The following is a 23028-nucleotide window of genomic DNA, read 5'->3' on the forward strand; positions in this document are numbered from 1 at the left end:
CTTTAATTCTCTTAAGTTTTTTAAGCTTATAATTCATCACTAAAAGTCTTTATATTGACTGGCTGTCATATTTGTGAATTGCAAGCTAATGACATATATTTATTACACTTTAACATCCCAAAATAGGCTATTTTCTAGCTATGAAATCCTGATGTTGCTAATACCAGCATCTATAGTTATCTCTGTAACATTGTCTTAATAAATGTAATCTGGGGCTCATTATATTAACACAATATGCTTTTAAAGGTCCAGATTTTTCTTCTAGAGTAGGGGTTGCCAAGCTTTTGTGCTTGGCCAGATAGTAAATATTTCAGGATTTGCTGGCTGGACTGCCTGTGTCACAACTATTTAGTTCTGCTGTTATAGCATGAAAATAGTAATAAATTCTACACAAATGAATAAGCTTGGCTGTATTTCAATAAAACTTCATTTATACAAACCATCAGCAGACCATATTTGGCTCTGGGATACGGTTTGCTGACCTCTGCTCTAGATCTATGGAATCTGAGTCTCTGAGGATCCATTATAAAGTTTGAAGACTTGTTTACCCAGTAGGCACTTTTTGCCTTCTTGAAACCGCTAGCATTAAAATGTTGCATGGACAAAGCTGATAAATAGGAACATGGTTTCTTTTGTTATAGAAAAATTGCCAAGGATTTTATTTTAATTTTATATATTTTTTTTGTTTTAATTAGTTAAGCATGACAGTAGAATGCATTTTGACACACCATACATAAGTGGAGTGTAACTTCTCATTCTTCTGGTTGTACATGTTGTAGAATCACACTGGTTGTGTAATCATATATGTACATAGGGTAGTAATGTCCGATTCATTCTATTTTCCTTCTTACCCCCTTCCCTCCCTTCACTCCCTTCACTCCCATCTGCATAATGCAAAGTACCTCTATTTTTCCCTAGCCCCCCACCTATTGTGAATTAGCATCCTCACCAGAGAAAACATTCTGCCTTTGGTTTTTGGAGATTGGCTTATTTCACTTAGCATGACATGCTATAGCTCCATCTATTTACCTGCAAATGCCATAATTTCATTCTTCTTTAAGGCTGAATAATATTCCATTTTGTGTGTGTGTGTGTGTGTGTGTGTGTGTGTGTGAGAGAGAGAGAGAGAGAGAACATTTTCTTTATCCATTCATCTGTTGAAGGGCATCTAGGTTGGTTTCATAGTTTGGCTGTTGTGAATTGAGCTATTAGAAACAAGTATGTGGCTGCTTCACTGTAGTATGCTGATTTTAAGTCTTTTGGTTATAAAACTGAGGAGTGGGATACCTGGATCATTCCAAGTTTTGTGGGGAATCTCCATATAGCTTTCCATAATGGTTGCACCAATTCGCAGTCCCACCAACAACGTATGAGTGTGCCTTTTTCCCCACATCCTTGCCAAAATTTATTGTTGCTTATATTCTTGATAATTGCCATTCTGACTGGAGTGAGATGAAATCTCATTAATTTTGATTTGCATTTCTTTAATTGCTAGAGATGATGAACATTTTTCATGTTTGTTGATCAGTTGTATTTCTTCTGTGAAGAGTCTGTTCAGTTCCTTAGCCCACTTATTGATTGGGATGTGTGTGTGTTTGTGTGTGTGTGTGTGTTAAGTCTTTTTGAGTTCTTTATATCCTGGAGATTAGTTCTGTGTCTGAGGTGCATGTGGTAAAGATTGTCTCCCATTCTTGTAGGCTCTCTGTTCACATTCTTGATTGTTTCCTTTGCTGAAAAGAAGCTTTTTAGTTTGATTCCATCCCATTTTTGATTCTTGACTTTACATCTTGTGCTTTAGGAGTCTTGTTAAAGAAGGCAGTTCCTAAACCAACATGGTGAAGATTTGGGCCTACCCTACGTTTTCTTCTATTAGGCGTAGGATCTCTCTTCTAGTGCCTAAGTCTTCAATTGACTTTGAGTGGAGTTTTGTGCATGGTGAAAGATACAAGGTTTAATTTCATTTGTTACATATAGGTTTCCAGTTTTCTCAGCACCATTTATTGAAGAGGTTATCTTTTCTCCAATGAATGTTTTGGGTGTCTTTGTCTAGTATGAGATACTGTATTTATGTGGGTTTGTCTCTTGTGTTTTCTATTCTGTACCATTGGTCTGTGTGTCTATTTTGGTGACAATACCATGCTGTTTTTGTTACCATGGCTCCATAGTATGGTTTAAAGTCTGGTATTGCGATGTCTTCTGCTTCACTTGTCTTACTAAGGATTGCTTGGCTATTCTGGGTGTCTTATTTTTCCAAATGAATTTCATGATTGCTTTTTCTAGTTCTGTGAAGAATGTCATTGGGATCTTATAGGAATTGCATTATGTAATGCAGAATGCCTTTGGTCATATGGCCATTTTGATTGTGTTAATTCCGCTTATTTAAGAGCATGGAAGATCTTGCCATCGTCTAAGGTCTTTAGTGTTCTGTAGTTTTCATTGTAGAGTTCTTTTACCTCTTTTGTTAGATTGATTCCCAAGTATTTTATTTTTTGAGATTGTGATTGGGCTAGTTTTCCTAATTTCTCTTTCAGTGGATTCATCACTGATGTATAGGAATGTGTTTGATTTATGGGCGTTGATTTTATATCCTGCTACTTTGCTGAATTTATTTATTAGTTTTAGAAGTTTTTCTGGTGGAGATTTTTAGATCTTCTAAATATAGAATCATGTTGTAGGCAGATAGTAATAGTTTTGAGTTCTTCTTTTCCTATTCATATCTCTTTAATTTCTTTCATCTAATTGCTCTGGCTAGAGTTTCCAGGTCTGTGTTGAATAAAAGTGGTGATACAGGGCATCCTTGTCTGTTCCAGTTTTGGGAGGGAATTCTTTCAGTTTTTCTCCATTTAGAATGATGTTGGTCTTAGTCTTAGGATAGATAGCTTTTACAATGTTGAAGTATGTTCCTACTATCCCTACTTTTTCTGATGTTTTGAACATGAAGGGGTATTGTATTTTGTCAAATGCCATTGTCTTTAAGTCTTTAATTGGAGTTTTATGCTAATTTAAAAAACTACTGAAAGTAATATGGCAGGAAAAACTTAAATTTAAGTTGAATATAGAGGATAATTTAATAACCATATATAATAGCATAAAGAAAAAAGCTTTAAATTCTCTTAAAAATGGTCACAAGAAAAGAAAAACAGTTTTCCAAACTTTGTAACATACCCCTTTAGAAACCAAATCATAGGTAGAAACTTCTACCAAATTTCCCTGTTGATTTGTGTCATCGCAGTTTTCCAGGTATGCGTTCCCCTTGCTAGAGATAGACATAGCTATCCTCTGAAAAGCTCATGTTTTAGTACAATAATAAATTTAAACTTATTTGAATTCTGGAATTATTAGCTTTAAGAATAAACGTGTAAACTAGTAAGTTAGCAGTGAATTTGGTGAAATTTTCCCCTTAAGAATAACACAAAACTGTAGAGGGCTACTTTTGTGCCAAGATCTATGAAAAGCCATCAAGGTGACATGGTTTCTACACAGACTTATAGTTTACTTGGGAATATAAGAGGAAGATGTATTCCTATCTAGACTGAAATGCATTTAAAGATTGTGATTTACATAAGGGTAACTATTTATTGAGTTATTGAAATTTTTAAAGAAAATATAAATTATATTGTTAATCTTTCTTTACTGATTATAGTAATATAACCTATAATTGTATATTTATAAAAAAAATAAATTTTAGTTGTTCTGTTTAATAATATACTGATTACAAATTAACAATATGCTAATCTTTTTAGGAGATCACGAATGTGGGAGTTCTAGTCAAAGAACACTTTCTGTCCAAGAGGCAGTTGCATACTTAAAGGTAAGTAGTGACATTAGAATTTTAATATCTGTTTTCTTAAAACTTATGTAAATCATTTCTACTGGTATCAAAGGATTATGAATTTGACTACTTCAGTGGTACCTTTAAAAGCCTGTGCTTCTTGTTTCATATGAGTAGATAAGAGAAATTGGAATTGCTCAATATTTTTTGTTTTAGAACATTCAGTCTGAGAGAATGTACATTAATTTGGAAAGGGTATAACAAACATCAGTTAGAGGCAGGCATGCTAGTTCTAGCTACTTGGGAGGCTAATGCAGGAGAATCACTTGGCATCTAGGAGTTTGATACCAGCCTGGGTGGCGTCAATAAAAAAGAAAGAAAATTGGTAAGAGGGAAGTTGAGACAGGTGAGTAACATGTAAGGAAGCAAGCAAGTAAGTAAGTATATACCAATTATTTCAAATCTGCCCTAGATCAGTTTCACCTCAGGGTTCCAAGAGAAATTACAGATGAATTTTCTAAACTACTATAAATAATCTTTGAAAATCCTAGATGAAATGAAAGGTACTAGAAGGTTAAAGGTGGACAAATGTCATTCTGACTTCAAAAAGGGGAAAGTGGAATTTGAAAACAATACTGGAAAGCTTCTTATCAGTTCAGTTCCAAATAGATAATTCCATAAAGATATGAGTACTTGCAAATGGAAACTTTGATCCTAAGAAGGTGACTGGCATGTGAACAAGTTATATCATGCAAATATTTCTCCCTTATCCCTCCCCTTTTTAAATATTGTAGTAAAATACATAACATGAAATCTACTCAATTAACATTTTTAAGTGTACAGTACAGTATTGTTAACTATATGCACATTGTTGTGCATCAAATCTCTAGAACGTTTTCATTTTGCATGACTAAAATCTTATGTCTGTTGCACAGCAGCTTCTCATTTTTCTCTCCCCCAACAGCCTACCCTCTACCCCTGCAACTACCATTCTACCTTTTGCTTATATCAATCAGCTTGACTTTAGATACCTCATGTAAATAGAATCCTGCACTGTTTGTCATCCAATAGCAGGGTTATTCTTTCAACATATCATCAAGGTTTGTCCATATTATAGCATATGACACTATTTCTTTTTTAAAATACTGAGTAGTTTCTCATTGTCTGTATATACCCATTTTGTTTAGCCATTCATCTGTTGATGGACTTTTAAATTGTTTCTGCCTCTGGTCTATTTTGAATATTACACTGTAGTGAACCTTGGAGTGCAAATACCTCTTCAAGTTCCTGCTTCAGATTCTTTTGGTTAAATAACTCAGAAGTTTGTTAGGTCCTATAGTAGTTCTATTTTTAATTTTTTGAGGAACCTACATACTGTTTTCCATAATGGCTGTTATGAATTTGCAGTTTCACAAAAGTGTTCAAAGGTTCCACTTTCTTCACATCTTTAATACTTGTTATTTTCTGAGATTTTCGTTTTGTTTTGTTTTGATTTTTGCACTGCTGGAGATTGAACCCTGGGCCTTGCAGATGTTCTACCATTGAGCTACATCCCCAGCTCATTGTGGTTTTGATTTGCATTTCCCTTATGATAGGTGATTTTGAGCACTTTTTCATATACCATTTCTATGTACCATATATATTTGTATATACATACACTATACTGTCTGTTGGCATTTGTATGTCTTTGGGAAAATGTTATTCAAGCCCTTAATATTATTTATTTATATTTTATTATTGAGTTGTTAAGAGTTCCTTACATACTTTATTAACCTCTTTTTAGGTATATGATTTACCAAAATTTTCCTCCATTGTAGAGATTCTGTTTCACTCTGTTCTTTGTTTCCTTTGTTGCCGATAGGTATTTTAGATTGTCTACTTCCATTTTGTTGCCTATGCATTTGGGTCATAATTAAGAAATCTTTGCTTTATATCAGCATCACAAAGCTTCTTCTTTATGTTTTCTTCTAGGAGTTTCAGGTCTTATGTTTAAGTCTTTAATCTATTTAGAGTTGATTTTGCTATATAGGATAAAGGTCCAATATCATTCTTTTTAAATTTTTATTTGTTTATTTTTTTAATGAGGTGATAAGGATAGAACCCAGTGCTTCACATGTGCTAGGCTAGTACTCTACCACTGAGCCACAACCACAGCCCCTTCAATATCATTCTTTTTGCATGTGGAAATAATTTTCTTAGTACCATAGATTGAATAGAATGTGTCCTGTATCCTTTGTCTTGACACTCTTATTAAATATTATTTCATCACATATAAGTGGTTTTATATGTGGGCTATTCTGTTTCTTTGGTCTATATGCCAGTTACCATACATATGTTTTGATTACTATCATTTTGTCGTAAGTTATGAAGACAGGAAATGTGAAGTCTTCAGCTTTCTCATTCCTCTCAAGATTGTTTTGGTTGTGTAGGGTCTTTTATGATTGCATATAAATTTTAGTATTTTTTTCTGTTTTTGCCATTTTTCATATTGGGATTTTATTAGAGTTTACACTGTATCAGTATAGCTTTGGGGGATATATAAATTGTGTCAGTTAAGTCTTCTAGTACATGGACTTGGGATGGTGTTCTCATATTTCTTTAATTTCTTTCAGCAGTGTTTTGTAGTTTTCAGGGTACAGGTCTTTCACATCGTAGGTTAGGATTATATTCCTGAGTATCTTATTCTTTTTGATGGTATTATAAATTAATTTTTTAAAGTATCCTTTTGAGATTGTTGTGTATATCCTGGAAATTTGCTAAATTCATTTATTTTAATAGGATTTTTCATGAAATCTGTAGTGTTTTCTGTGTATAAGATTATGTCATCTGTGAGAAGAAATTTATTTCTATCTTTCTGATTTGGATGCTTTTTTTCTTTTTCTTATTACTTTAGCTAGCATTTCTGGTAGTGTGCTGATTAGAAGTGACAAGAGTGGGCATATATTGAGTTATGATGTAGCTGAGGACTTTGCATATATGACCTAGTTTTTCAAGGTTTTTTTTTTTTATTTGTTTTTTTTTAACCATGAAATCATGTTGAATTTTGTTAAGCATTTTTCCTATAGCTATTGAAATAATTGTATTTCTTTTTTTTAAAGAGAAGATTTTTAAGATCTTTTTTAAAGATGTAATATTTGTACATCTCTATAAGGTACATTATGGTAACAATACATGTATATAATTTATAATAAATTAGGGTTAGAAGCAGATAATGATTTGTTTTAATCATCTGTTAATGTGCAATCACATCTATTAATATTCATATGTTGAACCATCCTTGGGTCATGGTGTATGAGTCTTAATGTGCTGTTGAATTCAGCTTTCTCCTATTTTGTTGAAGATATTTGTGTCTATATTAATCAAGGATATTAGTATATGGTTTTCTTGTATTTACTTTGTCTAGTTTTCATGCTGTAGTAATGCTGGCCTCATAAATTGAGTTTGAGGGTGTTCTGTTCTCTTCAATTTTAGGGGAAAATTTGAGTAGGATTATGATGAATTCTTCATTAATTAAGTCATAAAAATTAATGTCTTAGTCACCTTTTCATCACTATGATCAAAATATCTGGCAAGAATGATATGGAAGAAAAGTTTATTTTGCACTCAGTTTCAGAGGTTCAGTTGATGGTTCGTGGATTTCGTTGCTCTGGGCCCAAAGCAAGGTACAGCATCATGAAGTGACAGAGGAGAGCTGTTTGCTCATGACAGCTGGAAAGCACCGAGAGAAAGGAAGGTGCTTCAGGGAAGATCAACCCTTCCAGGGCATGCCCCCAGCGATCCACATCCTCTAGCTACACCTCACTCGTTTATACTTATGAACCAGTTAGCCCATTCAAGCGAAGATGAACTGATTAGGTTACAGCTCTCATACTCTAATCATTTTACCTTTGAACATTTCTATATTAACTTTTCTGCAGAAGCTTTTGGTGGAAACCTCATATTCAAACCCTAAGAGTTAGAAATGAAAAAAAATATATATATAAAATTTATATTTTGTGTGTGTATATTTATTTTTATTTTTTTAGAGTAGTTAAGTGTTTGTCAATCTTGTTGGTTTTAGACCAACTCCTAGTTTCATTGAGGGGATTGGATTGAGGAGGCCTAAGGGAACATAGAAGAAAATATTTTAGGAAGAAGGGTATATCATGTGGAAATTCAAAGCAAGCAAAAGCTTCCTTATTAAATAATTGAAAGTATTTTTACTTCTAGTAGTAGGAAGATCTGATCCAATCCAATCCTTCCTACTTTTTTCTTCAGTTCATGTTCATAGGCAATGGCATAGATATATGTTTTGGTTGGTTATAAATTCCTGGAGCAAGATTCATTGATGAGTCAGAAGAAATCCAAGATTCTTAAAAACAAAGTACTGTGTTTGAAGGAGTCAAAAAAATAGGATAGGCTTTGGAACAGGATAGTGCCTGGCCAGTAGTCAGTCTACAACTGAGGAACAAAGAGGCAGGGTTGGTATGTAAGGTTTATTAACCTCCTCTCTTTTTCTTCTCAAACCACTTGATTGCAGCTTTGAGTCAACAGTAAGAAAAGGTAAAAAGAAGGGACAGAGACCCAGAGAAGCATAGGGTGTAAGAGATTAGTTCTACTAAAGTCTTATAGCAAAGAATTTATTGGAAGCACCTATGGATGAACTGTGTTGGAAACCAAATCAGTAAAAAAAAGATATTAATGAAATGCATTCCTGAAGATATTTTCATCTCTTTTTCCTGGGATTATTTTATGTTTTACACTGGATTTTGCTTTTTTATATTTTCTTTTTTTAAAATTTATTTTTTAGTTTTAGGTGGACACAATATCTTTATTTTGTTTTTATGTGGTGTTGAGAATCGAACCCAGTGCCCCACGCATGCTAGGCGAGCATGCTACCATTTGAGCCACATCCCCAGCCCTATATTTTTCAATTCTATAGAATTTTCCATATTTTACAAAAGATTCTGTACTAATTTAATACCATGTCTTGGTTAAATGAAGTCATTTTATGTAAAATGTTAACATTCTTCTGCATTAGATTTTTTTATTTGTTTATCTGTTTATCTATTTATTTCTGCAATACTGGGGATTGAATCCAGGGCCTTGCACAATCTAGGCAATTGCTCTGACATTGAACTACATCCTCAGACCTTTTATTTTCAGGCTGGCCTTGAACTTGGCCTTGAATTTTCCTACCTCAGTCTCCCATATTGTTGGGATTACAGGCACGTGTCACCACACTTAACTACATCTAGATTTATGTATGTGTATTTGTGTTAACATTTGCCTTTTGGAGTCTCATTTTCAGGTTTTCAAATGTTATAAAACTTGTTATGGCTTGTCATTACCATAGGTGTAGTTTTGGACTCTCCTCTTCCCTTACAAAAAAAGAAATAATAATTAGGATTTTTGTGAACAAAGTCTAGATAAATATATAAGTACATTAAAAATAATGCTTACATTTTCCAAAGTAAAATTAAATATTGCTTATGATTGTAATTCACATGGAAAATAAAAGAAAAAAATAAGTTTCAAATTCACTAAGGATAAGCACTGATAGTATTTTGGCCCATTTTTCTACAGTCTTTTAAAATATTTTTTTAAATTAATATTTAAGTATTTTACAGTATAAATATTTATTTCCCCTTAAAATTATTAAGTACATTTCCATCTGTCATTGAACAGTTTTTTGAAAACTTTTCTCATTGGATAATATGTGATTGTATTGTTTGGTTTGTCATTTTTCAGTATTATGAAAGCACTCTGTCTAGAGCTTTTTAAAAATGCTTTTAATATATGTTCAAAATATTTCCAATGGTTGTTTTAGCACAATCTAGCCCAGATTGTTTATTTTATCCAAGTTCTGTCATAAATATGGAAGAGACTCCCTAGAAAGTTTGTATCAAACAATGATAATATGTATATAGTAGGCTTTCTGCTTATAGAAAGAGACCTTCATACATTTATAGTGTGGTTTCACTTGCAACACAGTTAAGTTTGTGGATTTAGGAGTAAATAAATCGAAGAATATGTAGAACAGGAATTGTACACATTGTTTTAAGCTAGTTTTTCTCCAGCTTCTAGTGCATTTTAAACACAGTATGTATTATACATATTTGATGGAGTAAAATTAGTGAAAAGCCTCAATAAAATATTTTTGTTTTCTTGAATTTGATTATTTACATTCAATTATCCTTTTATTTATCTTGTTATGTCCCTCAAAGGACATTTAAGTCAACTTAATTATTAAATAATTTAAATACTCATTTCTAAGTCCCCTGGTTCTTTTCTTGAGCTTTATTTGCATCATTTTTGATATTGAAAGCTTTTATTTATGAGAAGTTGAGAGGTCCCTCTGGTGGAACATTTAGGAAATACATAGCATTATATTTTCATGAAACAACATGTTGGTTATGTTAACTTTTCTGTAGAATGGTATAATGAATAATAGTAAAGACCCTATATTATTTTCAAAACCTGGTTATCCTTTGACACAATGATAGTTGCAAATATACCAAGTGTTACAAATATGCTAATAGACCAAGATTTTAGGGACTAGCTTGGGATTCTAATCACAGTTAATAAAATTGTGTCTCATTTAGTTGCTTAGAGTCTCACTAAATTGCTGAGGTTGGCTTTGAACTTGCAATCCTCCTGCCTCAGCTTCCTGAGTTACTGAGATTACTAGTGTGTGCCACTGCACTCAGCTCACCAGTTATTTTGAAAATAAGGTACATTGGAAGTGGGGATCCTGGATGGGTATATGTGTATGTACGTGCATAATGTAATAAAATAAATAGATTTAAGACTTGGGAGAACATACTCTAAATTTATATGCTTTTACTGAGGCTGGCTTTGAATTTGCAATCCTCCTATCTCAGCCTCTCTAGCCACTGGGATTACAGGTGTGTGCCACGGTGCCTGGCTGGCTTTACTTTTTTTTTTTTTGTAGTTGGACACAATACCTATTTTTTATTAATTTACTTTTATGTGGTGCTGAGAATCCAACCCAGGGCCTCAGACATGCTAGGCGAGAGCACTCTACTGCTGAGTCACAACCCCAGCCCCTGGCTTTACATTTTTAAAGGTTGCTTTATAGCTGGATGTGGTGGCACACGCCTGTAATTCCAGCAATTCTGGAGGATTGAAAGTTTGCGGCCAGCCCTCAGCAGCTTACAGATATCCTCTCTGAAAATAAAAATTAAAAGGACCTGGGATTTAGCTCATTGATAGAGCACCCTGGTTTTTAATTCCCAGCACCAAAAAATAAAAATAAATAAAGGTTGCTTTACAAACAAAGAGGCATGTTTTTATCAACAAAACTTAAATGTCTTATTTTCTAACCATTTACAGAAAAAAAGTAGTTGGCATACCTTGCTGTATTGTAGCTTTTTAAAGTGACCACATAAAGTAAACAATAAAACAGTTTAAGTTCTTAAAATACAAATAGATACTATGTATGTTACAATAGTAGCATGAAGTATTTAGTTAGCATAAGCAAGGGAAAAAACCTCAAGTTTTATCAAGCAATTCTATTTTATAGTGCTGTAGGACTCTATGTAGAATATTTGTAGAAATAGCATAGTTAAGACCTAAACACTCCTTTGACTCTTTAAAGTTTTTAAATAATTTGTCAATTGTTTTGTAAGAATATGTAACATACCATGATTCCATTATATTCCAGATGATGGGGATATTGAGTATAGGGAAAAGAAAATAGGAAGTGGGGGAAAATAACAGTACTCTTTTCTTATTTACCCCTTGTATTTTTCTTTTTCTTTTTGTGGTGCTGGGGGCCTTGTGCATTGGAGGCAAGCACTCTACCAGCTGAGCTATATCCCCAGCCTACCCCTTGTTTTTTGTAACTTGAAGTTTACAAATATACCGGCTATTATAATAAACTCATTAATTAACAACTCCTATGATTTTAATAAGCTAAGTATGAGGAGGAACAGGAAGCAGAGAGAGAGCTCTGCTCACTGGAGATAAAATATAAACCCTAAAGGCTACCTCCCCCTTTTACTTATTTCAACCACATCCTACCTGCCTACAGTTACCGCCCAGTTAATCCGTATCAGTGGATAATGTAGCCCAGACCTCTCATAATGTAATCATTTCACATCTGAAGGTTCTTGCATTGTTTCACACATAAGCTTTTAGGGGACTCCTCATATCTAATACATGAGAGACATACTTTCTTGTAGACTACTTCATAAGCACAGGAAATTTTGACTGTCCTAGTGTTATACTTCTAGTTCTTGATATGGTACCTGACAGATAGTGAGTCCTTAATACATATTTGTTGAGTGAAAAATGTTTCAGGGATTTTTGTAACAGTACTTTTTGAGATATATATATATATTTAAAATTCAGGCTGATACTTAGCTCAGTGGTAGAACATTGCCTAGTGTGCAGGAAGTCCTGATTTCTATATCCAAGACTGCAAAAAAATTCTTTTTAAAGAATATACTCTTAATGTTCATTAATAAGAAGTTGATTTATGTCTCGAGTAATCATACAATGGAGTAGGAAAACCTAGGGTTTTTCCATGTGTACTGATATTGACATAATACTTGGTTCCATGGAAAAAGCAAGTAGAAGAATAGTGCATGTGTGATACCAGTTTCAATATTTTGATTTAAAAAATACCCATACATAGCAGATCTTAAACTTTTGGACTTTCCATAATTACTGAAGTCTTAAGTGGCTATTTATGTGTGTGTGTGTATGTGTGTTTACATTTACATTTGTGGATGAATGTTTATAAATATATATTTTATACATTTATTATGTTAGATATAAATATATACATATAGTTACGTTAGAATTAAAAATGAAATCATTTTATTCACTTAGAATAAAAATAATGATCCTGTTACATGTTGACATAATATTGTGAGACATAATTTTATGAAAAATAATTCTATCTTCAAAAATATAGTTTAATGAGAATAGTGGTATTGTTTTCCATTTTGCAAATCTTTTTAATGCCTAGCTTAATAAAAGGCAGCTGGATTCTCTTCTACTTTTGCATTCAGTTTGTTGTGTTGCTATTTTGTTGAAGTATATCAAGAAAATCCAGCCTTACATCAGTATGGAGTTAAAACAGGGGAAAATGTGTCTTTTCAGATAATTATAAGTATTCTTTGATAGGATAGCAAACCTCACAAGTAGTTTCTTAAAGGTGATTTTAATTTGGAGTCTCAAGCATATTAGTGAACATTGTGTACTGTGCCCAATAAAATCCTTTGAAGTGCTTTGTACTTTAAAAAAAATACATTTATTTATTTAGTTGTGGGTGGGCACGATGCCTTTATTGTATTTTTATGTGGTACTGAGGATTGACCCCAATGCCTCACATGTGCTAGACAAACACTCTACCACTGATCTACAACCTCAGCTTGTGCTTTGTACTTTGAATAAATCTTTTACCCATGTATGATTATATAATTTCAAGCATTGGTTATTTGAAAAATATAGGTATACTGAGTTGTTAGGACTTCCAGTTGTTGTCACATTTCATTATACCATATCAAAAAGTCACATTTTTAATATCATACCAATCATCTTGGAAAGGTCACAAGTACTATAAAACCTGTTAAGGACACAGTGATCCATGCAAGTTTTTCTCAATTCTTTTCTCTTGGAAGCTTGAGTCCATTGTTTACACAGGTTTTTTGAGTTCATATGCTTAATGCATTCATTTGTAAAAATAAAATAGCCACATCTGAACTGTTTGCTGTTTATTCATATGAAAATGGCGTTTCATTAAAAATTAAGTCATTCTGATCACAATGACACTTAAAAACAAAACTATAAAAAAGAACTCCCAAGTCTATAAATATAAAAGGAGAAAATATAGCAAAATATTAACAAGTTATATTGAATTAGTGGGAAAATCATGATTTCTTTGTTTTTTAAAATTTTCTTTAATGAATAATACATTTTTGTTATGTTTGTTACATAGTTAAAATGTTACATGGAGTGTTATTTATAGGACAGCTTATGTAGAGTCAGAGTCAAATGAATGTGGATTATTAAAAATAGCTATTTTCTCTTTTTTTCTTGTTAGGATTTAGGTCCTGAATATGAAGATATATTTAACACCTCATTGCAGTGGATTTTAGAAAATGGGAAAGATGTTGGAATAAGGTAGAGGAATTGATTTCCACTTTGTTTTATAGTATAAGAAGTGATTTTTTTTTTTTAACCTTAAACTCAACTCTAATTATTTTTAAATAGGTGTGTTGGTTATAGCTCTGAGGAAGAACTGAAAAACATAACTGATGTGCTGTTTTTACAATCTACAAGACCACAGATGTCTTTCTGGTGTCGTTTTCGACGTGCTTTTATTACTGTAACACACAGGTTATTGTTGTTATGCTTGGGTAAGTTGTTAGGATAAGAAGAGTGATATATTGCATTCTAGAATTTTTGTGTGTGTCTGTATTTCACTAAATGCCAGAGCCAAGAATTTACTTGTCACTTTGGTGATAGATGTCATATAAATTACATTCAGAAGTGTTCACTAAATGAAATTGAGGGCTTTTTATAATGTCATATCAGACTGAGGGCTCAGAAAACAGTAACAGAGAGAGGTAGGGATAAAACTTTTTCATAAGAATGTTACAGAAATAGTTAGTGTATTTACTTTAGAAAATAGAAAAGTTTTCTTTTTAAATAAAATATTGTAAATTAAGCTCATTGAAATTATTCTTTATTTAAACAGTATTGTTTATGAGATTTAAAATTTGTATTCAGATTACTATATTTTGTGATTGGTAATAGGAATTTAAGAGATTTTATTCCTTGCTTTTTCTTTTTCTTAGCCCTTTACAAATAATTCAGTTAAAGTAAGATTTAGCATGTTTAATCCTTTAATAAAACTGTTAAGTACTTTAATGCTATAATTGGAAAATGTTTAAAAAGTTGTGTTTTTTTTTTTTAAAAAAAGATAGAATTTAAATGTTTAGTTATCAGGGTAATAGAAGACATTTTCTAGAGAAAACTCTGGAAAATGTTTAATATTAAAATTTTTTCTGTGCACTTTTATTATGTGACCAATTCAACCCTCTGTCATAAAGACTCTTTGCATTTTTTCATTAGTACAATTAAGATAATCATTGTAGAGACTATCTAATGTAATTAAATGCCATTGACCACATTGTTAAACTGCAAAACATGTGAATATTGCAGGTGTAGTGATGGTTTGTGTTGTTCTGCGTTACATGAAATATCGCTGGACAAAAGAGGAGGAGGAATCAAGGCAGATGTATGATATGGTGGTAAAGATAATAGGTACAGTATTTGTAAAACCACTAACTATTTCTAGAACAATTACATGATAATATAACATGTCAAGTGATTGATTCATTTTTGAAGTTTGATTTATTTTCAGATGTTTTGCGAAGTCATAATGAAGCTTGCCAGGAGAATAAGGATTTACAACCTTACATGCCTATTCCTCATGTGCGAGATTCCTTAATACAGCCTCATGACAGGTGTGTTCAAAGCATTTTGAGTTGAAGTAAATCAGAATATAGGTTTCTTCTGTAGTCTTGGAAATTATATTGAGAATTGTGGCTCTTTCTTATCTAGACCTATTTTACTATGCACACTTTTTACAAATATTTTATACTCTTCTTTCTTTCTAAATTCTTTTGTTGTCCCCCTGATTTTCAGTCACACGTAAGATGACTAGATTTCTAAGCTTTTCTCATTCCTGTACATTTTTGATTCTTTGTTGTCACTTTCTATCTTATCTCCTTTAATTTCATTTTATTAAAGAAACAGAAATATGTACAAACCATAGTTAATCTCACCATTGTGTACATCCATAAGAAATTAATTTAAAAAATAGCTATGGGTAAATGGCAGAAAGATCAATTGAGGGAAGGGAACGGGGAGGGGAGGGAAGAGTAAGGAGAGGTACTAGGGTCTGAATTAGAACAAGATATATTTCATGCTTTTATAATTATGTCAAAATGGATTCTACTGTCATGTATAACCAAAAACCAATAAGGAGTAAATTTTTAGGAAAAAAAAAAACAGAAATAATCTCTGGTGTTTTACTAATATTTTTAAATACCTATTTTATTATTAATTTAGTTTTTAAAATAAAAACTAAAAAAAAAAAAACTTTTGAAAATAAAAAGTTGATGCCATATATAAAGCATCATTCGTAACCTAGTAGCACATTATAATCACCAGTGGAGGTTTTAGATTAAAAGAAGAAGAAGAAAAAAAACTACATGCTCATTTATCACCTCTAGGGACTGAAATTCAGTAAATCTGAAGTGGGGTACAGGCACCTACTATCTGCTTTTAAACAAACTCTGAGTAGTGATAAGAACAGCCAGACTTCATAATAACCATACTTCAATTACTAATATTTCAAAAAGATGACAAGCCAAGATAAATTTGTAAATTTGTCATTTTGTTCATGTAATAGAAAAAAAATGAAGAAAGTCTGGGATAGAGCCGTTGACTTCCTTGCTGCTAATGAGTCTAGAGTCCGCACGGAAACACGAAGAATAGGTGGTGCAGATTTTCTAGTTTGGCGGTGGATCCAGCCTTCTGCATCCTGTGATAAAATATTAGTGATACCTTCTAAAGTATGGCAAGGTCAAGGTATGTACTTTAAACAAAAAAGGATAAAATTGATTTTCTTATAATTTTTCAAAACTACAGTATGTGTTTAAGTTGAAACCATACAATTCAAAGATGCATGAAAACTTGTTATGTATCCTTACACATTTTTGTGCTTGCTAATGCAAACACAAATGATTTGTTTTACTGTAATAAAGGCAAACATTTCTTGGATCTTGCTCTTTTCACTTAACAAGCAATATAGTATCATAGATCTAGTTGCATTCTTTTCATCTAATTTCTCTATGTAAATAAGACACATAATTTATAAGTATGACATAAACATACATACCTTACATATTTTATGTATGTAAGTGGAAACATAACCTTTTAAACTATTCTTTCTTCTAGTTTTTGCTTGTCTCCCTCTTCTTTCTTGTTAATACATCTCTACTTGTATATTCCCCCTGCCACCTATTTTTTTGTAGATATCTTTTCATAGTTTTTATATTGTCTGCTTAGTTTCAAAAACAGTCACATAAGCATACAGGAGGTTTTTTTTTTTTTTTTTTTGTTTAAGACTGGCTGCCTTATATACCCAAACCTCTTGCATACAGTAAAGCAGAAAATTATATATAAGAAAATTGTGAATGCTAAATTCACAATTGTAAATTCTTTTTCTACAAAAGCATATTTATCAATGTTTGATAAACTGTATTCTTAGAAAAGGTAAGTACCCTGTTTTGAAACTACAGGAAGAAAACCCAGTCCCTCCTTTTTTCTCTAATTTTCACTTTCAAAATGCTTGAATAAAAGCTTCTTTAATCATGGTATGAAAGTGATGCTTTGGTGTTACCCAAAATTAAAATAACAAACTGTTCCTTTTTAAAAGATTCATGCAGAAGGGCCCTAAGTAATTGAAAACAAAGAATTACTTACTTTACTCAGTCTCTTACCAGTGTTTGACAATTGAGCACTCCTTGAAACTTTTATCTTTGAACTTAGGAGATGCCGTCCCCCACCCACCCCTTGGTTTTTCCTCTTATCAAGACCTTTTCTGCAACCTCCCCCCCCCCCCCCAAATCTTTCTCATTTCCTAGACTTTTAGGCATTGGAGTTTTTAAAGACCATCTTCTCATTCTATCTTAACTTTTTTTTTGGTAGTGCTGAGAATTGAATCCCCCAGGGTCTTGTACATTCGAGGCAAGCGCTCTACCAGCTGAGCTATATCCCCAGTCCTCTACCTTCACTCCTTAAATAATCTCAGCTGTGACTAAGTCTGCTGTTCTGGTTTTCAGATTGTATTGAGGTTTATACTAATCTTATTTTTTAGGAGATGGGAACCACAAATTGAACATGAATATTGAACTGAATATTTTTAGTCTAGTTATTAGTAACATTCCTCATGTTTTCAGCCATAAACCTGGGAGTCATTCTTTTTTTTTTAGAGAGAGAGAGAGAGAGAAATTTTTAATATTTATTTTTTAGTTTTCGGTGGACACAACATCTTTATTTGTATGGGGTGCTGAGGATCGAACCCGGGCCGCACGCATGCCAGGCGAGCACGCTACTGCTTGAGCCACATCCCCAGCCCCTGGGAGTCATTCTTAATCTCCCCCTATCCGCCTTTGTTTATTCTTTCAACTAGCAAGTCATATCTGTTCTTTAATATATCCTGATTCCATCTAGTTTCCATCTGCACTGTTCGCCTGTCTTACCTACATCACTGTCATCTCCTTCCTAGACAACAATGACCTTCTTAAACAGTCTCCTAGTATTCCTTTTTGCATTTGCCTGATTGATTCCTCATATAATAAACTATTTTTTTATTACAATTTTAAAGGATTGATGCTGTCATATTGTTCCACTGCTTAAAACACTTGAATAACTATTATTTCTGTGTCAATGTTGAAGTACTTGAGTGTGGCCTAGGTAGTCCTGAATAATCTGACGTCTACCTCTCCAAGTTTATCTTTTAAATTTTTCCACTTTGCCACATTAACTGCCTTTGGTTACTTGAATATATCAGGTTCCTTGTCACAAAGCCTGTGTAAAAGCTATCTTCACTTCTTGAGATGTCCTTTTACTTATCTTTACCCTGTTAATTTTTTTTTATTCTTTAGTGCTCAGCATGAATTTCAATTCCTTGGGGAAATCTTATCTGATATTCCCAAATGAGGTGAAGTTATTTATTTATTTATTTTTTACAGCTTTTTGTGCTCTACTGTCTTAGGACGAATCACAGTTATGTCTTGGATGACACTGTTTATCATCTATGTCTCTCACTGCACTGTAAACTCTGTGACAGCAAGGACTCTGTTAATTCACTGTAGCATCTAACATGGGTCTGGTTCATAGTATAACTATGTAATGAATATTTTTGAATTAAACAATGAAAATGTTCAACAAAATGAAACAATGGCCAATAGTAAAACAAACTTTATTTTTTATAGCATTTCATTTAGATAGAAGAAATTCACCGCCAAATAGTTTGACACCATGTTTAAAGATTCGAAATATGTTTGATCCAGTTATGTAAGTATTACGATCACATGTAATTTTAATGGCAATGTTTGGTTAAAAAAATGCATGGCATTCTTTTTTGTGTGTGTGTGTCAAATCATTTTATTGAGAAGGTTGGAGATTAAGGAATGTGGAAGCGCTGAAATTAACGATTAAATCCAATGTCCTCTGCAAGGCCAGACCTCACCTTGCTGCTGCCGAAAGTTGCATGGCATTCTTATAATGCTGTGCCTATAATTGAAAAATCTGTTTCCTTCTGAATTCCTAACTATAGAAATTTTAATGCTTTTCTCTTTTGTTAAATTCCCAGCAAAGGATTAACCAGGAAATAGTTGTATAGAGATTTGTAAAACATTTCTAAATCTTTGTATTTATTGTGAAGCCTTGTAGCACATAAATGTGAGGAATTGACACACAATGACAAACAACATCCTTTATTAAATGTATAATTCATTTTATAGATGACTGTCAACATTTTTTGTTTCAGTGGGTTTATGTGTGCGTGTGTGTGTGTGTGTGTTTAGTTTATATCTTTACACTTACACATCCATATATGAGCCTTTTTAATAAAATTTCCAGTGTCCAATTATAAAAATATTTCCTACAAAGTTGTACATACCTTCCTTTCTTTAGGGCCTACATTTCCTTGCAATGTAATATTTGAAGAACTTTTTTTGACTACAATTATAGCAATAAACACATCCAGAGAATAGCAGAGTCAGAAGTTGCTGCCTTAGAATTTATAATATTTTACATATTAAGCCACAGAATTTTTAGAATTAGCTTTCTGGAGGTTAGTTGTTCAACAGTTTGACAGATTAAATTGTTTTTAAAATTCTAATGGTAGAATCTGCATTACATATAAAATACTCCAGATCCAGTCTAATAATTCATTTATTTAAAAAATTATTGATGAGATTTCAAATAGATGACAGCAAAATGGAAATGTTGGAAAGTACTGTCAGTCTATACATGAATGTATGTATATGCATCCTCTGTTTTGTAAATATATATATATAAACAGTAGCAGTGTGATAATACCTCTGTAGGAACTCTGACCTCATGCCTTAGTAATGAGGAAGTCAATGCCAGCCCTCTACTTCATTACCTAAAATGAAGATTTATGATTTAAAGTGAAGTTACTTTTCTTCTGTCTCACAAGTAAGACAAAAGTGCATTACTATAGCAAGAGATCTTAAAGTTCTCATTATAATAAGGTAGCTATGTAAAATGTTTGTCCTGTATCACTCTTCCATTATTTTGGAAAAGAGAAGCTCAATATAGTATTTACTAAGACTTTTCTTAAATTCAAGAACTCAAAAATGTCATTAAAAATAAAGAAAATGATATTCAACTTTTGCACCTTTAATGAGTTAACACTAGAAAGAAAAAAGAAACAACTTGCAAGTGCATGGGATTTTAAATATAAAAATGACTCATTTGTACTGTTGTGATTGAAATAATGAGATTTTCAGTTGAGTAGGAATATAGTTGTTAATTTTTTGTTTTACTAATTTTTAGGGAAATAGGGGATCAGTGGCATCTGGCAATTCAAGAAGCAATTTTAGAAAAATGCAGTGACAATGATGGCATTGTTCACATTGCAGTAGACAAAAATTCACGTGAGGTAACGTAGCTTCAAGTATTGAATTTCATGTTTTGGATTTGTTGCTGTTTAACTAAAACATTTCTTTCTTTTTTGTTTTTTAATATCATAGGGTTGTGTATATGTTAAATGTCTGTCTCCAGAATATGCTGGAAAGGCTTTTAAGGCATTACATGGCTCTTGGTTTGATGGTAAGAAATTCGTGTATTACAAAAATTTTGAAAAGATGATTAAACTATACGAGATTTTAAATTGAAGTATTTTAGGTTACCATTTTTAAGTAATAATTTTAAATTATTTTGTGTTCATATGACTTTACCACAGTTAACTTTTCTAGCAATATTAAAGACATTTTTACAGATCTAAAATATTATTTTTATCTTACAACAGGGAAGTTGGTTACAGTAAAATATTTACGACTAGATAGATATCACCATCGCTTTCCCCAAGCTCTTACTTGCAACACTCCCTTGAAGCCATCAAATAAACATATGAACTCTATGTCTCATCTTCGCCTTCGGACTGGCCTAGCCAATTCTCAAGGAGGTTCCTGAAAGGACTTTCTTCACTCCTAGGACTGTTATTTACAATAGGAAAATTCCTGTTTGGCTTCCTGTCTTCCTTTTTAAATGCTTTTTGTATGTAATATTTTTATTGCTGAGTACAGCTCTGTTTGAAAGTTCCAGAAATCTTAAGGTTCCAAAGGGATTTAGCAGTGAGGCAGCAATGCTGAGTATGTAGAATAATTGTTTCATTCAGTTTTAGGAGCTCAGTTAAGCCAGTGCATTTAAAGTTTTGCATGAGGAACTCTGACTTTATTAAGCATTTTCAGATATGGTGGTTATATTTTTGCACCAAGAAGTGTTTGGATAACCACACAAAAGCATGGTGAAGAGGCTTCTTGTATTTCCATAATTTCTTGTGAACTAATGTGAATTTTTGTATACAGTCACCTGCATAATTCCTTACAAGCTAATGTGGTAAAACTGTTAATTTCCCAATTTAACCTTAGGTTTCTATTGCTTGTAAGAGATTTATTTGCTACAGCTGGAATATGGGAAAATTTATTTGGTTTTAATGGTTACATATATGTGTAAGTGGATGTACATGTACTTAAACTGGCTTTTGTAAATATGTATAAATGCTGGTGGTGGTGTGAAAGTAGTCTTGTTTTGTGAGGATGTCTGCATAAGCAGTAAAATAAGCTTTCTATTTTATTCATAATCTAATTTGTGTGTGTGTGTATGTGTGTGTGTATATATACACACACACATAGATACATATGGCTGTACTATCACATAGATCAAACAGCCAAACACCTGGAAGTATTAGATACAAGTTTAAAATATCTTTTATAGATTTTATATAAAAATGTCTGAGTATGATTTTGTGTGAAAGTTCTGACACCAGTTGTAATGGATTCAAATTTATGTGAGCAATAAAGAAGCAATTGGCAGATATTAGAAAAATATTTTGTGAAAAGCTGTATTTATTGTTAATTAATAGGGCTGTGACATAGTACTATTGGGATTAAGTATTTTTTCCAATCTATTTATAATTTAATGAAACGATAGCACCCTGTTATATGTCAAGTTTAAAGCAGGGCACATGGTTGCAGCAAAATGTATTAGACAAATTATACTTGGAATTTGGGGTCATGAAAGATTGCAATATAGTAAATGCAAGAGTGACCATTGGTTTGTGCCTCAGTATTTAATTTGTTTTAATAAAGTTGCTTTATTACTGTTATGATTTCAGATTAAAATAGTTGCTAAGCAAGGTTTATTTGTAATGTAACAACTGGCTTTTTAAAAATAATCTGTTGATATATCATTGTCAGTCCAGATGAATATGTGCAACAGCTGGAATTGTACCAATTTTGATTTTGTTTAAAGTTCAATTTCTTTTTGTTTTATTATATATGTGTTGGGTTTGCAGCATGAACTTGCACAGATAATGCACGTTTTCTGGTTAAGTAAACATGATGCACACTATTCTGTAACAGAAAATCCTATTGTGCCTTACCTATGTGCTTTTGTGGGCACCATGTTTATGAAGAATAAAAAATTAATTTGTTATCTGAAGAGAATAAGTTTTAAATTCTCAGTTTATGTCTCAGATGCTAATGTGTGAAATATAAATATATAATATATAAATTAACCAATCTTTCTGTATTTTATGTGCATCATAGTGATTTATCTGAGCTTAGTGACCCCATCTTGTAACCTGTTGCAAGAGTGAATGTAAAAAACAAAAAAACAGTTGTGGTATTCTAACAGGTCGCCTTTTGATGCAGATGCATCTTTTTCTTGCTTCTAAAACATTTCATGTAAACATTGTACATTTATTATTGTAATATATGCTATTATGCAGCTTATTTTACCTGAAACTGTTAAGCCGACCAAGATTCCTCCCTGCAAGACAGATGGGAATGTGTATAATTAGATATTTGAGAAGTTCTGAAGTTTGATGTAATCTGTTACTTGTCTTGTTTAAAAAAAAAAAAAAAGAGAGACAGAACACATCCTAATTAAAAATTTATTAGGTTTTTTTTTAA

At 32.3% G+C, this 23028-nt stretch overlaps 1 protein-coding gene across 1 annotated transcript in view; it reads left to right on the forward strand.

Moving 5' to 3' along the window:
• The window catches only part of Lemd3 (LEM domain containing 3), a 65605-nt gene extending 42577 nt beyond the window's left edge, over window positions 1–23028 (forward strand). The window contains exons 4-13 of the mRNA XM_046430706.2: window positions 3744–3811; window positions 13827–13906; window positions 13997–14142; window positions 14951–15052; window positions 15153–15255; window positions 16206–16384; window positions 18796–18877; window positions 20387–20492; window positions 20584–20662; window positions 20862–23028. Of these exons, the coding sequence (XP_046286662.1) occupies window positions 3744–3811; window positions 13827–13906; window positions 13997–14142; window positions 14951–15052; window positions 15153–15255; window positions 16206–16384; window positions 18796–18877; window positions 20387–20492; window positions 20584–20662; window positions 20862–21025 (1109 nt within the window). The 3' untranslated portion in view covers window positions 21026–23028. The remainder of the gene's footprint in view (window positions 1–3743; window positions 3812–13826; window positions 13907–13996; window positions 14143–14950; window positions 15053–15152; window positions 15256–16205; window positions 16385–18795; window positions 18878–20386; window positions 20493–20583; window positions 20663–20861) is intronic.

This window comes from Marmota monax, unplaced genomic scaffold (genome assembly GCF_021218885.2).
Source record: "Marmota monax isolate L192 unplaced genomic scaffold, Marmota_monax_Labrador192_F-V1.1 WCK01_AAM20220418_F8-fsc00056, whole genome shotgun sequence".
Lineage (NCBI taxonomy): Eukaryota > Metazoa > Chordata > Mammalia > Rodentia > Sciuridae > Marmota > Marmota monax.